The sequence below is a fragment of the Belonocnema kinseyi genome, chromosome 10 (assembly GCF_010883055.1).
Source record: "Belonocnema kinseyi isolate 2016_QV_RU_SX_M_011 chromosome 10, B_treatae_v1, whole genome shotgun sequence".
Taxonomy (NCBI): domain Eukaryota; kingdom Metazoa; phylum Arthropoda; class Insecta; order Hymenoptera; family Cynipidae; genus Belonocnema; species Belonocnema kinseyi.
Genome location: NC_046666.1, coordinates 7,107,307 through 7,125,078, shown reverse-complemented (window position 1 = coordinate 7,125,078; position 17,772 = coordinate 7,107,307). Strand labels below are relative to the sequence as shown.

Here is a 17,772-nt window from a genome sequence, read left to right as displayed (position 1 = left end):
AACTTATGTTCTAAGACAGCAACGAACTCAAATAGTGAACAATATAGAAAAGGAATTAACAACATTTTAAATTCACCGCGACATAGATAACGTTAAATTCTTTCTTATCGACTATCAAAACTAAATTATAAATTGTCGACATCCGGGTTGGACGTCACAAGGTTATGATCGTCGCGGCAACATGCGGATCTCGCGGTGCTTATTTTCATTAATATTTGTAAAAATTTAATAATTCAGTGAATAAACAATGTTACCGCGACTTTGTAATATTTGCCAAAGAAACTTTAATCCATCAAGAGTAATTTTGAGAAAATACAGTGCACAGGTAGATGTAATTCTTCATTTTTCCGTAAATGTTTTTATATCATCATTCTATCATTTATATTTCATTTAGAGATTGAATATCATTTAATTACTTTCTTATTTAATTTTTTGTATATTTGATTTGTTTAATAATAATTACTTAATATATTAGAAATGATTTATTTTCGTTTCACATAACCTACATAAAAACTTATGACAGTATAAAGATTTTTTGAATTTATTTAATTCCCCAGTTGTCTCACTCATCGGTGGAAGAAATCAGTGAAGAAGAATTCGAAAGAAAATTGAAAAATCCTGAAAAGAAAAAAGTCCCGATAATTACCTGCAAAAGGAGTGAATTTAATTTTTACAAAGGTCAAACTTATCCCAAGTTTCAGGAAATACCTTTAGCTTCAAAAGGATGGATGCACAAAGAAGCACGAGGAGATTATTTTACTATTCATCCGGTATGAAACACATTTTTATAAGAATATATTACATAATATAATTCTAACAATTGCGGTGAATATAACATTCGTTTTTTGGCAATTTTTGTTTATGTGTCAGTCTTATTTGACATCTCTATTGTAAATTTCCATGATCAGGTTGTCTACCCTACCTGGAAAACCTTAAATTGACAAAGAATATTATTAAACCTGGAAAAACCTGGAAAATGTATAGGTTCGTTGGAAAATTCGTTTTTTGGGTTTGAAATAAATTTTTTTGTTTGAAAATTTAATTATTTTATTTTTGGTTTGTTAATAAAATAGAAACTTGATCCTTTTTAGTTAAAAATTTAACTTTTATTTGGTGGAAATTTCAATTATAGAATGGAAAAAACCTGGAACTTAAGTAATTTTTTTAAAAAGTCAGCAAATGTTTTTTTTAAACCAGGGAAATTTTTTGAGGGCGTGCTTCATTTTTTGTTTTGTTTTTTAACAATGATTATTCACTTCTAAAAGTAGCTACATATTAATGTCTAACTGTTTTGTTGAAAATTCATTTTTTTAGGGGTTTGTAATTAATGTGTTTGTATGAAAATTCAGTTACATATTTAATTTTTATAAATTGGTCTAATCTCAGTTTTTCAGTTTAAAATAAAATTGGATTGAAAATTCAAATTTTTTGGTGAAAAATTTAATTGTTTTTATGAACAAATTTTTATGAAAAATTTGTATGAAAATTTTCTTTGCATGTCGAAAATGCATTTTTTCGTTTGATTTTTTGTTGTTGAAAAGCTGAGAATAAACTATTTCATTTTTAAAAAATTAATTTGTCTATTTTAGTTGAAAATTCATCACATTTCTTGAAAATGTAACTATTTTTTAAATCATTTTTGTTGATAAAAAATCATTTTAGTAAAAATTACTTTATTTCTCGTTGAAAAATATTAGTTTTATTATTATTTTTAATATAAAATGATAAAATAAAAATTTATTTGAATTATTATTACAAAATATATTTAAGAATATCTTGTAATATAATTTGTCAAAAATTTCTAAATTAAACATAGTAATTGAATCCCTAGAATCTGTAAAATTAAAAATTAAATTATTTAAAATGCTTCCTTTTATTTTAAATTATTAATGTATTTAACTGTTTTGTAGAAAATTAATTTGTTTAGGATTTTAAAAAAAACTAATTTTATTGTCTGAACATTCAATTATTATATTTTTGGTTTGTTAGCAATTTTCTGTCTTTCTTGATCGTCTTTTTGGTTGAATTCAATTGTTTTTTATATAAAAAAAAATAGTCTTTTTTGGTTGAAATGTCAATTACTACTGTAAACTCTTTTGTTTAAAATTAATTTTTCACTTGAAGATTCATCTTAATGAAAAATTCATCTTTTTGGTTAAAAAATTTGCTCTTTTATTGAAAATTCGTTTTTTCTTCGACTGAAAGTTTAACTATTTTAGTTAAATAATCAATATTTTCAGTGAAAACGTCATCCCTTTAGTTAAAAAAATCTAGTTTTTAGTTAGAAGTTCGTCTTTTTGGTAGAAAATTCCATTATTCTAGTTAAAAATTTCATCATTTTAGTTGGAAATTGATCTTTTTGGTTAAAAATTCAACTATTCCAGTTGAAGATTAATTATTGTATTTGAAAATTCATGGCTTTGTTGGCAAGTATAACTACTTTTATGAAAATTATTATTTTTTTATTGAATTTTTTTTAAACTAAAAATTTTTGTAAACTAAAAACTATTTTTTAACTGCAGTTTAACTGTTTAATATTGGAATGAAAAATTATCCATTTTGGTATAAATTAATCTTCTTGGTTGAAAATTAATTTTTTTGGTTGAAAATTCAATTATTCTTGTTAAAAATCAATTATTGTAGTTGAAAATTTATCTTTTTGGTGGAAAATTAAATTATTCTAGTTAAGGATTCATAATTTTAGTGGGAAATTAATATTTTTTTGGTTTAAAATTCGCTATTCCAGTTGAAGATTCATAATTTTAGTTGAAAGTTTACCACTTTGGTTGAAAATGTAACTTTTTAAATACTTTTTGTTGTTAAAAATTAATTTTTTTCAACTAAAAATGTAAATACTTCAGTTGAATATTAATTTTTTATCTTAAAATTTAAATATTCATTTTTTGGCTGACATTTTGTCTTTTTTAGTTGAAAATTCTTGCATCATTTTGAAAATTCCTCTCTTTTTTTGTAAAAATTATTCTTCTTTTTTTAAAATTGAACGATTGCAGGTAAAGATTTATCATTCCGGGTTGAAAGTCATCTTTTTGGTTTAAAATTAAACTAGTCCATCAGTTTTGTTGAAAATTAATTTTTTAAACTGAAAATCTAACTATTCCATTTTTTGTTAAAAATTGATTCTTTTTAGTTTAAAATTTGGCTATTTGTTTGAAATTTTATCTTTTTAAATTGAAAATTCAAATATTTCTTTGGAAATTTATATAATTGTTTGAAAAATCTTATTTTTTAATAAAAAAATTAATCTACTTGTTTAAAAATGAATCTTCTTGTTTGAAAAATCATATTTTTATTTGAAAATTGAAGTTTTTCAGTTAAATATTCATAATTCTTATTGAAAATTCATTGCTTTGTCATTAAAAAATAACCTAATTGAAAGTTCCACTCTTTTGTCAAAAATTCATCTTTTTGGTTTAAAATTTATCTATTGCAGTTGAAGATCCATAATTTTAGTTGAAAACTTGTTAACTTATTTGGTGCAAAATTAATGTTTTTAAACTTAAAATCTAACTATTCCATGGTTCCTTAAAAACGGATTTTTTTTAGTAATATTTAATATTTTTTAGTTGAAAATTCCACTATTTCGTTGAAAATTCATGTATTTTGTTGAAAAATCGTATTTTTTGATCAAATTAATCTTCTTGTTTTAAAATTCAACTCAAAATGTAACTATTCCACAAAACGTTTTGAAAAAAAATTTTGTCCAACTTTGATTTCAACCGTTTTTTTTAAATAATTTTTCAAATTGTAATTTTTATAAATGATTACATCATTCAGTTTAGAGTGCTCAAGTCGAAAATCTTTTACTTTAAAAATTTTCCATTTTAGATTATTAATTTTTAAAAGCATATATTTTAATTTAAAGAATTTTAAAATGCAGTTTTAAAGGCTTAAAAAATTAGAAGTTTTTAAAATCGAAGATTTTTTTTTTTTAAACAAGGTGCTCGTCTGCCCGGGAAACCGAGAATTTTACGAATTTTCGGAAGAAAAATCTTCCCAAGTTAAATTGTAAATATAAATAAATAAATTATTTTTATAATGGATCTGTACTCTAAGTATAGAAATCTGAACAATAATAATTAATTTGACCAACCAATTCTAGATCTGTTCAAAATGTGAGAATTTCCAGATTGTAACTGTTTCCATCTGAAAGTCTTAATAAGAATTGAAATTAATATATAATTTATTCCGATAATTTTATTTTTAAATAAGAATTTTCATGATTTATCAACAATATATTTTTAAATCAGAGTTTCAGGTCTTCCTTTATATTATTTTTGATATTAAATTTAATTAATAAATTTATTGATATATTATTTCTATAAATTTTTTATCTGTTAAAAAATGTAAACGTGCGTTTTACTATTTTCAACTTAAACATAAATCCATAATAATATAGTCATAATTAAAGGTTTTTATTAAATTTAAAATATTGTGAGTCTAAATTATTTAATTTTTATCCCATTTAATTTGAAATGTCTTAATGTAGAAAAAGAATAAAAATTTAATATTCCACAATATTTCACTGTTCATTTGTGACGAGTAAATTGAAACAAAATATTTAAATAAAAACAATTTGAAACTGAATTGTTTTACATAGAAAGCTTTGCATATTTAGATTTTCGAAGAACTTTTAAGCTTTTAGCGTTGCAATTTTAATTAGTCTATTTAAAAAGTGTTTAATTTATAAGTGAAATTGAAATTGTTAAATTTTGACGCATACATAACAATTAAAAAATTTGAGTAATTTTAAGAGATATTTTGAAAAGATTCAAAATTAATTAAAAACTTGAAATTATTTCAAGTAATTTAAACGAAACGTGTCAACATTTTTTTTAGTACTTCTAAATATATTTTAAAATTAATCGAAATTTTCCTACAATGTTTGAAAATCCTGCAAATTAAAAAAAAAATCCTTTAATATTCCATCAATTTTCAAAGTGAAAAATCATTTTCAATTTTCCTAAGAATCTTAAAAAAAAAATATTCTTTTGAGGTCTTTCACAATTCTTAAAAAAATTCTAAATTTTTTGTTTGAAATCTGCAAAAATCTACATTTTATTTTAAATTCAACTGTAAGTATTTGAAATTATTTCAAGTTCTAAATTTAATTCGAATCTTTTTAAAACTTCTAAATATCTGTTAAAATTACTCTGATATTTTTACAAATAATAAGTATTCTATTATTATTTATAAAAAAATTCCATTTTTTTTAATTTGCAGGATTTTCTAAAAGTTATAGAAAAATTCAATTAATTTTGAAATATATTTAAAAGTTCCGAAAGAAAATTCAATAATTATTTTGAATTTGGAACATTTTAAAGCCACTTCTAGAATTCTCAAGATTTTGAAATAAAATTTTAAAGCTTTTAAAGAATGCCTGGACTATTTAAATTAAAAATAATTTAAGAAATTTAAGAAAAAAATTATTTTTCAATTTTTAATGTGTCTAGTTTAAAATTACCTAAAATAATATAATTTTGAAAATTTGGAAAGTTCATTTGAATGATTCTTTAATTTAGACTATTGAAAATCTTAACGTGGATTTATATTTTTGTTACTTAATTTGAATCTTTCAACTCTATGATTGAAAAAAGTTCTAAATTTTGCAGTTTATTTGCATTTCATTTAAGATTGTTTAATAAAAATTGTTAGTACCTTCCATTTGGCACGTGTAAATTTTTGAGCATTTGAATACACAATTTTTGGATTGAAAAACTTTTAAACTTTAATTTTTAAATTTTGGAATTCAAGTGTTCTGCTTTAAATGCGTTAATTTGTTGTTTATTACTTTATATGGAAAAGATGTTTAGAATATAATTTGATTTTTTAAACTTCATTGGCCGTGAAAAATGTTTGCGAACCGGGAAAACACCGGGAATTTTTTTCTTCGATTAAAATGGCCACACTGATTCAAGTATTTTTTTTAACATTTGCCTTGTTTATTTGAAAATTTAACAGTTTCGTTGAAAAATTGTATTTTTAAATTAATTAATTTGTTTGTTTGAAAATTCAAATTTTTGAGTTAAAAGTTCATCATTTTAGATGAAAATTCTTCTTTTTGATTGAAAAAAAAATTTTTACTCGGTTAAAAGTTAACTCTTTTGTTAAAAATTCGCCTTTTTTGTTTAAAATTCATCTATCCCAGTTAAGGATTCATTATTTTAGTTGAAAATTCATCACTTCAGTTGAAAATTTTTTTTTTGTGAAAAATTAATTGTTTTATTTTTAGTCGAAAATTGATCTTTTTTAGTTCAAAAGTTCAAGTTTTTTTTTAATCGTATTTTTCTGGTAGAAAATAGTCTTAGTTAAGATTTTAAATTATTTGATTAAAAATGTATCTATCATTCTGTTGAAAATGCAATTTTTTTATTTGAAAAGTTAGGAATTTGAAGTGATTTAAATTGAATATATTATAGTACCCACATTAATTTTCTTTAAATATGCACTGCATTTTAAATATAAAATGATAAAATAAAAAGTTGTTTGAATTATTATTATTAAATATATTAAAAAATATATTGTAATATAATTTGACAAAACTCATTAAATTAAACATTTTAATTGAATCCCTAGAATCTGAAGAACCTATTATTCGTAACAAATTTGCAAAATTGTAAAATATTCATATCCCAAGTCGATTTGTTTTCAAAAATGGAAAAAATTTGAGATACCTGGAAAAACTTGGAATTATCGGCAAATTTTTTTCCCCATTATTTGACATTTTTTTTATAAAGTTCCGTGATTTCTAATTCACGAAAATTTGATTTTAGCCCGAAGAAAATATAGAAGATGGAATGCCGAACGATGTCACGTTTCATGATTTGGGAATTCATCAAGATTTGATTGATAATCTAAAAAATCATTTTAGAATTGAAACCCCGACGACAATTCAACAAAAAGGTATCCCTAAAATCCTCAACTATCAGAATACAAAATTGGCAGCAGAAACGGGATGTGGAAAAACATTGGCGTATTTATTACCGCTTGTTTCTCAAGTTCTCAATTGGAAAATGGCTGTCAATCGAAAATTTAATCATCCACTTGCATTAATTATAACACCGAGCAGGGAATTAGCAATACAAATTGGTGTAAGTATAATTATGATATGATTTATTGTTTTAAATCCATTATTGCAGACTTCAAAATGAAATTATTTTATTGAAAATTCAACTATTTTCTTTAAAAAAATATATTCTCGATTAAAAATGCATCTTTTATTTGTTGATAGTTTATTTTTTTTTTTTAGTTTAAAAGTCAACTGTTATATTTTTGATTTAGAAATTCATCTCTGTTTGATAAAAATTCAACGATTTAGTTGAAAATTTGATTGTTTTCCTGAAAATGTAACTATTTAAAAAAAAAAAGTAATCTTTTTTTTATAGAATGGAAAAGTCGCCAACTTGGATTGAAAATTTATCTTTTTTATTCAAAGGTTGATAATTTTTAATTGAAAAGTCTACTATTATTTTTTTGGATCAGAACTCATCTTTTTTGGTTACAAAAAATTCTACTATTTAGTTGAAAATTTCAATATTTGGTAAAAAAGTTTTTTTTTTGTCGTAAATTCAACTTTTTGTTGAAAATTTTTTTAATGCAGCTGCTTGGTTGAAATTTTAATTATTTTTTTAAAAAGTCTTTTTTTGTCAAAACTTTAACTGTTCTTTTTAACATGTTTTTAAATGCAAAAATGGCCCATTTGGATTGAGAATTCCAATTTTTTCGGTTAAAAATTTCTTTAGTTTCTTGAAAATCTTTTTTCGCTTGAAAGTTAATTTTTTAAATTGAAAAGTCTATCATTATACTTTTAGTTGTGAATTCATCACTTTTATACGAAAGTTCTACGACTTGGTGGAAAATTTAATTATTTTGATGAAATTCAACTATTTTATTAAAAAATAATTCATCTTTTTTTTTGTTGAAAGTGAATTATTTTTAATTGAAAAGACTACTGTTATATTTTTGGTTTAGAAATTCGTCTCTCTTCGATAAATTTCCAACGATTTCGTTGAAAATTTTATTCTTTCGTTGAAAATTCAACTATTTTCTTAAAAAGTAATCTTTTTTTATTGAATGGAAAAGTCGCACCACTTTGTATTGAAAATTCTTTCTTTTTTTTTTGTTCAAAGGTTAATAATAATTTTGAATTGAAAAGCCTAATTTTATTTTTTTGGATCAGAATTCATATTTTTTGGTTAAAAATTCTACTATTTAGTTAAAACTTTAAATTAAAAACATTTTTTTTTCTACAAAAATGGCCCGTTTGGATTGATAATTCTAATTTTTTGGTTAAAAATTTCATTATTTTGTTGAAAATCTTTTTCGCTTGACTTAACTATTTCATTTTTTATTAAAAATTGATTCTTTTCAGTTTAAAATTTAACTTTTTGTTTGACATTGTATCGTTTTTAATTGAAAATTCAAATATTTCGTTGGAAATTCATATATTTGGTTGAAAATTTTTTTTAATAGAAAATTAATCTACTTGTTCAAATTTAACTATTTCACTATTCCTTAAAAACAAAATTGGTCAATTTGCTTGAAAATTCAATTTTTTTGGTGAAAATTTGAAGTATTTTTATAAAAATGCAACTATTTTGTTTAAAAGTTATATTTTTCGGTTAAAAACTTATCTTGTGCATGTTGAAAGTTAATTATTAATAAATGAAAAATCTGCAATTATGTTGATAGTTCAGAATTCATCTTTCTTTTATAAAGATTCTAGGATTTGCTTGTAAAATCTGATTTTTTGTTGAAAATTCAACTGTTTTGTTGAACATTTGTCTTTTTGGATATAAAATGGGTCCATTCGGATTGAAAATTAAAATTTTTTAGTTGAAAATTCTACTGTTTATTACAAAATTTAACTGTCTTATTCAAAATGCATTTTTTTTTAAATTGAAAATTCGCCCTTTTAAATTAAAAATTCATCTTTGTGTTTAAAAGTTATATTTTTTGTTTGAACGCTAATTCTTTTCAATTCAAAATTCTGCTATTATATTTTAATTCAAAAATCCACCTTTTTTGGTTAAAAATTCTAATGATGAGTTAAATATTTAATTCATTTTTTGAAAATTCAAACTTGTTTTTATCATTCGTCTTTTTGGGTAGAAAAATTATCCTTTTGGATTAATCATTCGTTTTTTAGTAGAAAAGTTATCTTTTTCGGATCAAACTTAATTGTATTAAATTCAAACGTCTACTGTTATATTTTTGGTTTAGAATTGATCTCCTTTGGTTAAAAATTATACTAGTTGGTTAAAAAAGTAATTATTTTATTGAAAATTCAACTATTTTTTGAGTAAGACATATTTTTTTGTCGAAAATTCGACTAGTTTGTGGAGTATTCTTTTTTTTTATGGAAAATTGTTTCATTTTGGATTAAAAATTCATCTTTTGACAGAATAGTCATCTTTTTGGTTGAAATTTCATTCTTTTTAATTGGAAAATCTCCTATTATATTTTTGTTTCAGAGTTAATCATTTCTGTTTAAAAATTTTACTGCTTAGTTCAAATTTAATTATTTTGTTAAAAAGTAATTTTTTTGTATAACATTCAAGTGGTTTTTTTAAAACATTTTTTTTCTACAAAAATGGCCTATTTGGATTGAAAATTCAAATTTTTTGGTTAAAAATTTCATTATTTTGTTGAAAATATTTTTTGCTTGAAAGTAAATTTTTTTAATTGAAAAGTCTATTACTATATTCTTAGTTGAGAATTTATCTCTGTTGGACAAAAGTTCTGCAACTTGGTGAAAAATTTTAATTTACTTGAAAATCTTTTTTTTTTTTTTTTTTTTTTTTTTGAAATTCATCTGCTTTTCTTGATAGAAAGTTAATCTTTTTTTGTTGAAAAAGTTAATAATTTTTTACTGAAAAAGCTACTATTATTTTCTTATATCAGAATTCATATTTTTTTTTGTTAAAAATTCTACTATATGGTTCAAAATTTAATTATTTTGTTGAAAATTCTACTATTTCCTTAAAAAGTCATCTTTTTGATTGAAAGTTTTTTTCTTGGTTGAAGATCAATACTTTTTAATTTATTGGTCCTGTTTATATTTCGGGTTCCAAATTCTACTATTTGGTTACATTTTTTTAAAATTCTACTACTTTCTTGCAGTTATATATTTTTATTAATATTTTTCTTTTAATATTTGTTGCTGTTTTCGTGAAAATTAACCTTTTTGGATACACATTCGTTCAGATAAAGAATTAATCTTTTGTTAGAATACTCACCTTTTTTTAGTAAAAAATCAATCTTGTTTTCGATATTGATTAATTATTTTTATTTGGAAAGTTTAGTATTATATTTTTTATTTATTATTCTTCTATTTAAAAAAAATCTACAATTTAGTTAAAAATTCATAACTAAAAATTTAACTATTTCCGTGAAAATTCAGTTTTTGGGAAAAAATTAGTTTATTTCATTATTTAAGATTTATCTTTTAGTAGAAACCTCATATATTATTTTGAACAAAATGTTTCTTTTTTGGTTTAAAGTTGATTATTTTCAATTTTTGCGATCTCATATTTGCTTGAAAAATTAATTAATTCTAAAAACTCGACTATTTTGTTAAAAAGTCATTTTATGAATTCCAGAATTTAACTGTTTTCATGAAAATTCATCTTTTTCGATATAAAATACATATTTTTTAGTCAACAATTTATCTTTTTTAGTCAAAAATTAATCTTTTTTCATTAAAACTGACTTCTTTTTATTTGGAAAGTTTACTATTATATTTTTATTTCGAATTCTTCTATTTTGGTCAAAAATTCTACAATTTAGTTAAAAATTCATAATAGAAAATTTAAATATCTCCTTGGAAATTCATCTTTTGAGATACAAAATTCATTTTTTTGATTTAGAATTTATCTTTTAGTAGAAAACTCATATTTTTTGGATATCATTTTATTTTTAATTCAGAATTTATCTTTTTCTAGAAACTAATATTTTTTGTTAAAAATTTGTCTTTTTTTATTGATATTTGATTCTTTTTAATTGAAAAATCTACTATTTGATTGAAAGTGTGTGTTCTTATTATATTTTTATTTAGAATGCTTCTATTTTTGTCAAAAATTCTACTATTTACGTGAAACTTCGGAATTAAAAATTCAATTATTTTCTTGAAAATTCGTATGTTAGATTGAAAATTAATCTTTTTTGGTTAAAAAGCCGTTTTTGAAAAATTACTGTTTGGACTTCAAGATTAAATTATTTGATTTAACATTTCCCCTTTTTGTTAAAAATTCTCTTATGCTTGAAAATTTAACCGTTTGCTTAAAAATTTATCTTTATTGATTGAAAAATATATTTTAAAATCCAATATTTGAATTATTCGCTTAATAATTATCAAATGTTCAAATTTAAAAGTTCTAAATTTTCAGTTTAGAATTTTATAGTATTAAAATATAATATAATATTTATAAGTCGGAATTTGACAATTAATAATTTAGAAATTAAATTCAACAATAAAAAAATTTAATGTTATATTTCTAATTGAAAAACTATCCAGTTTTAAACTAAGTTTATAATAATTAAATTTGAAATATTTTCAATTGAAACTTATATAATTTTGAACGTTTTCTTTTCTTGTTATATAATAAAATTGTCAAGGTTTACAATTGAAAATTATTAAATTTTAAACAGCGAAAAGATCTGTTTAAAAATTGTTTTGTATTATTTTTGAATGTTGAATAAATAGAAACTAATTAATTCGTGTTTACAAAATTGGAAACAGTTTCAAAATTATATTAAATTAAAATAAAATTAAATATATTTCAAGAAAAACATAAAACTTACATTAAAAAATGAACCTTTTTTGTTAAACTAAACGGTGTAAAAAGTGTAAAAGTAAACTGTTTTTTTTTTTTTTTAATTGGAAATTCAACTTTTTTTATGAAAAATTCGTTTTTTGGTTTGAAAAATCATCTCTTTTGGCAAAAAAATGATGTTTTATGGTTGAAAATTCAACTACTTGGTTAACAAATTTGTATTTGGTTGTGAATTCAACTGTCTGGTTGAAAATTCAATTTTTTATTTATAATGCATTTAATTGGTTGAAAGTTCCTCTTTTCTCGTTAAAAATGTTATTAAACTTTTTGTTGAAAATGATTGTTTTTTGCTTAAAAGTTAACTACTTGATTAAAAGTAGATTCAACTTTGCTCGTTGAAAATTCATTTCTTTTGCTGGAAAGTTCAACTGTTTGGTTGTTAATACAACTGTTTGTTTTATAATAATTTTTTTAATTTAAAATTGATCTTTCTTGGACGAAAATGATTTTTTTTGTTGAATATTAATCTTTTTGGGTTTCATAATGAAATATTTTTAAATTAAATTCGACTTTTCCGCTTGAAAATTATACTCTTTTGTTTGAAATTCGTAATAAATAAATATATAAATAAATAAGATAAAATAATAATAATAAAAAAATTTTATTCCCCGAATTTCGTGAAAAATAAACCTATTTCCCCTGTTTTAATATCATTTTGATCTCCGAAGTCTGTTAATAGAGTGCTAGTTCTTAAAAATAAATAAGAAATTTCGAAAAATTTATCTTGAGTTTTGAATGATGGAATTTCTTGCAGAAAGAAGCAAATAAATTGACAAGGAACTTGAACGTAAGAACAAAAGTTGTCGTCGGTGGAGGTATACGAAAAAAAGTAAACAATCCATCAGTTTCCGACGTCGATATTATAGTTGCAACTTTGGGAGGTTTGAGTAAACTTACCACACTTGGAATTTACAATATGAATTTCGTCCGGCACGTGATTTTAGACGAAGCTGACTCACTTTTCGACGAAACATTTTACGACAAACTGAGGCATTTTCTCCGAAAAATATCGGTAGGTATTTTTCCTGGTACCACTTTTATTTCCATTTGAAACGTTTTTAAACAATTTTTTTTTATTCCTTTGCAGTTTGGTCCTCTTGCGCAATTTAAAAATAACTTTCCGAAATTTGCTCAGCTGACGTTAGTTTCTGCAACGATGCCCCAACATCTTGAAGAAATTCTTCAGGATATTGTCGACGTAAGTCTTGAAAAATTATTTCAAATATATTTATCTCGGGAAAATATTTGTTATTATATTAATTATCCGATAAATTAATAAGTATTAATGAAAATTGAAGGAAACATTATTTTATTGATTTAATAATTTAATAATAAATAATATAAATGAAAAATAAAATAATAATTTAATTGAACTGAATTATAAATGTTAATATTTCTTTTTAAAGCTAGAAAATAAATTACTTTTTTTTTTAAAGACGCTTATAAAAATTAATTGTGCTATAAAAAGTATATATTGTTACAAATTGTTCGAATATTTTTAACGATTTATATTATAAAGAATAGTATTTATGGAATAAATATTGATAAAATTTTAGAATAAAAAAATTGTATTTGTGAATTATAATTAATCAATTATAAATACAGAATAAATAAAAATACAGAATATTAAACGAATAAATAGTAAAATTACTAACACTGTATTTATATAAAATTTGAAAACATTAAATAATATTTAGTTACATTTGCGCATTTAAGCAATTTAAGTTCAGCAAGCTTTGCTCACTTTTTTTTGAAGTTAGCCTTCTTTAGACTAGCGATTTTTCTATGATTAATAATATTTCTACCAAAAATATGTTTAATATTTGAAGTTTCTAAAATTATTGTTTAAATAGAAAATAACAATGAAAACAGTTTCATCCAGAAATATATATTTTTTCAATTTTAGAAACTTTAAATACTGAAAATATTTTTCTCAATACAAAATATTTAACTATTTTTAATAAATAAATAATATTTATAAAAAAAATGTAATTGTTTAAATTCGGGAATTTTATTGTTTGTGTAATTTCCAATTTGGAAATTTTATTAGAGTCGGGAATTTTACTATTCGTGAAATTTATTAGTAGAAAATTTCATTATGCGGAAATCTTCCATTTTGGAAAATGCAGTTTCGGGAATTGGAAAATTTCTGAATAATCATATTTCTGACAGAAAATTGTCGAATTATAAAATATCCGTACTGGAAAATTCCCGAATTAATACAATTATATTTTTTGATAATAAATATTATTTGTTTATTAAAAATGCAATAGTCAAATATTCTTATCACAATATTTTTAATGTTTGAAGTTTCTAAAATTATTTTCTAAATTTAAAATAACAATCAATGAAAACATTTTCATCCAGAAATATATTTCTTTTTATTATTGTTATTTTAAATTCAAACAATTTTAGAAATTTTAAACATTGACATTTTTTTGTCTATAAAAATATTTCACTATATTTCACTATATTTATGGAATAAATAAATATTGATTTAATTGATTTAATCAATTCAGGGTGGCCGCTGGACCGGGAAACCTGGAAAACGTGGAAATGACATTGAACTTATTTTTTGACCGGAAATTTTACAACATTTTTAGAATCAAAATTTTGTCCAACTGTGATTTCAACCGTTTTTAAATAATTTCCTAAATTGTGATTTTCATAAATTATTATATGATTTAGTTTAGAATGCGTAATTCGACAATCTTTTACATTAAAAATGTTCCATTTTAGATTTTTAATTTTTAAAAGCATATATTTTAATTTAAAGAATTTTAAAATGCAGTTTAAAGGTTAAAAATAAAAAAAATTTGAAGTTTTTAAAATCAAAATTTTTTTAATAAAAAACAGGGTGGCCGCCGGAGCGGGAAACCGGGAATTTGACGAATTTTCGGAAGAAAAATCTTCCCAAGTTCGATTTTAACAGTTTTTAAAATAATTAAAGTGCAGTTTGAGGATTTAAACAATGAAAAGAATTTGAAGTTGACATTTTTTGATAAAAAACAGTTTTATTTTTTCAACTGTAAATATAAATAAATAAATAATTTTTAAAATGGATCTGTACTCTAAGTTTAGAAATCTGAACAATAATTGATTTGACTAAACAATTCTAGATCCGTTCAAAATTTGAGAATTTCCAGATTGTAACTGTTTTAATTTGAAAGTCTCGATAAGAATTGAAATTAATATATCATTTATTCTGATAATTTTATTTTTAAATGCAAATTTCAATGATTTATCAATAATATAATTTTAATTCAGAGTTGCAGGTATTCCTCTATATTATTTGTTATATTAAATTTAACAAATAAATTTATTAACATATTATTTCTATTAATTTTTTTAGTCATTAAAAATGTAAACATGCGTTTTACAATTTTAAACTTAAAAATAAATCCATAATAATATAGTCATAATTAAAGGTTTTTATTAAATTAAAAATATTATGAGTCTAAATTATTTAATTTGTATCCTATTTAAATTTAAATTTCTTAATGTAGAAAAAGAATAAGTATTTAATATTTAGCAATATTTCACTGTTTATTTAAGACGAGTGAATTGAAACCAAATATTCAAAAGATAACAATTTGAAACTGAATTGTTTTACATAGAAAGCTTTGAATCTTTAGATTTTCGAAGAACTTTTGAACTTTTAGTGTTACAATTTTAATTGTTCTATTTAAAAAGTGTTTAATTTATAAATGAAATCGTCAAATTTTGACGCATAAATAACAATTGAACGCTTGTTATTTGTAGAAAAAATTGAGTAATCTTAAGAGATTTTTAGAAGTTTTGAAAAGATTCAAAATCAATTAAAAACTTGAAATTATTTCAAGTAATTTAAACGAAGTGTGTTAACATTTTTTCAAGACTTCTGTGTATATTTAAAATTCATCGAAATTTTCCTACAATTTTTGAAAATCCTGAAAATTTAAGAAAATCCTTAAAATCTTCCATGTCCTTCTTTGATAATTTTTGAAATCTCTTAAAATCTTCTTAAACTTTCTGTTACAATAATTTTTCAACGTGAAAAATCATTTAAAATTTTCCTAACAATCTTAATAAAAAATTTTGATTCTCTTGAAGTCTTTCACAAATCTTAAAAAAGTTCAATACTTTTTGTTTGAAATCTACAAAAATCTACATTTTATTTTTAATTCGGCTGTAATTATATGAAATTATTTCAAGTTCTAAATTTAATTCAAATCTTTTTAAAACTGCTAAATACCTCTTAGGGATCATTCACAAATTACGTTCCGAAAAAGATTCAAAAATAATTTTTAATCTAGAAAAATTTAAAACCACTTCTAGATTTCTAAAAATTTGAAATAAAATTTTAAAGCTTTTGAAGGATGTCTAGACTATTTAAAATAAAAATAATTTAACTTCTAATTTAAGAACTATTAAGTTTAAAAAATAATTTTACTATTTCTAATATGTCTAGCTTAAAATTACTTAAAATAATATAATTTGAAAACATTTTTAAATTCATTGCTTGATTCCCTAATTTAGACTATTCAAAATGCTAACGCGGATTTATATTTTTGGAACTTAATCTGAATCTTTGAACCCTATAATTTATAAAAGTTCTAAATTTTGTAGTTTATTTTCATTTCGTTTAATATTGTTTAATTGAAAAGTGTTAGTACCTTCCATTTGGTACGTGTAGTTTTTTGATCATTTGAATACACCATTTTTTATTTAAAAAACTTTTAAACTTCAATTTTAAAAGTTTGAATTCAAGGGTTCGACTTTGAATGCTTTAATTTTTTGTTTATTGTTTACTACTTTATATGGAAAAATGTTTAGAATATAGTTTGATTTTTAAAATTTAATTAGCCGTGAAAAATGTTTGCAAAGCGGGAAATGACCGGGAATTTTTGTCTTCGATCAAAACGGTCATCCTGAAAAAGTCAACTGTTTTCTTATAAACTCAACGATTTCGAGGAAAATTGATTTTTTTTTCAATTTATATTTTGTTTAACAGTCAACTAGAATGTTTCTAGGATAAAAATGCAACTATTTTTAAAACAATTTTCTTTTTAATTTAAAAATTCATCTGTTTCCAAATCCAAAGAAGATTTTAGTTGACTTTTCAAAAAATGTAAATTTTGAAACAAGTCCATTTTCTTCGAAATAGTTTGAATTAAAAAAAACACACAGTTGCATTTTTAACCAAAAAGTCATCCTTTTTGGTTCAAAATGCAACTGTTTGGTTGAAAAATCAATTATTTCGTAGAAAATTTATTCGTTTAAATTGATATGTTGATGTTGAAAAATCAACCGTAAATGTATTTTGTTGGAAATTTATCATTTTTAATTTAAAATTCAACTGTTTATTTTTTGCGAAAAATTTAAATTACCTGATTGAAAATTCAGTTTCTGTACAGAAAATTCGTTTTTTGGCTTGAAGTTTCAACAATTTATGTGATATTTTTTTGCTTTCTTGATTGAAAAAGCTTTATTGATTTAAAACTCGTCTTCTTTGTTTTAAAATTCATTTTCTTAATGAAATTTTATCTTTTTTGATTGTAATATCAATTATTGCACGTTTTCAAATATGAATTCATCTTTCTAGGTTGAAAAATCAAATTATTTTTATTAAAAATGTAATCGTTTTGTTGAAAATTCAAGTATTTTGTTAAATAATCAGGTTTTATAGTAGAAGTCATTTTTATTTGTTTGTAATAAATGAATAAATATCTTTAAATGTTTTAAATAAAAATACAAGAAACTTTCCCTTAGATTCACGAACTTGAATTTTCAAGCAAAAAAGATGAGTTCTTAACGATAAATTTAATAAAAGCAGTGTATATTCGCTGTGAGCCGCGCTCGTGTCGCCACCTAGCGGATTTGAAAGTTAATATCGGGCGTGTGTATTTACATGAGACTACATGGGCAATAATACAAAAAT

General features: G+C 21.8%; 1 protein-coding gene across 1 annotated transcript in view; it reads left to right on the top strand.

Annotated features, from left to right (window-relative positions):
* The first annotated feature begins 137 nt into the window (after positions 1–137).
* The window catches only part of LOC117182175 (probable ATP-dependent RNA helicase DDX28), a 33,402-nt gene continuing 15,767 nt past the window's right edge, over positions 138–17,772 (top strand). Inside the window, exons 1-5 of the mRNA XM_033375225.1 lie at positions 138–325; positions 558–770; positions 6,792–7,109; positions 12,607–12,864; positions 12,940–13,050. Coding sequence (XP_033231116.1) covers positions 248–325; positions 558–770; positions 6,792–7,109; positions 12,607–12,864; positions 12,940–13,050 — 978 coding nt within the window. The 5' untranslated portion in view covers positions 138–247. The remainder of the gene's footprint in view (positions 326–557; positions 771–6,791; positions 7,110–12,606; positions 12,865–12,939; positions 13,051–17,772) is intronic.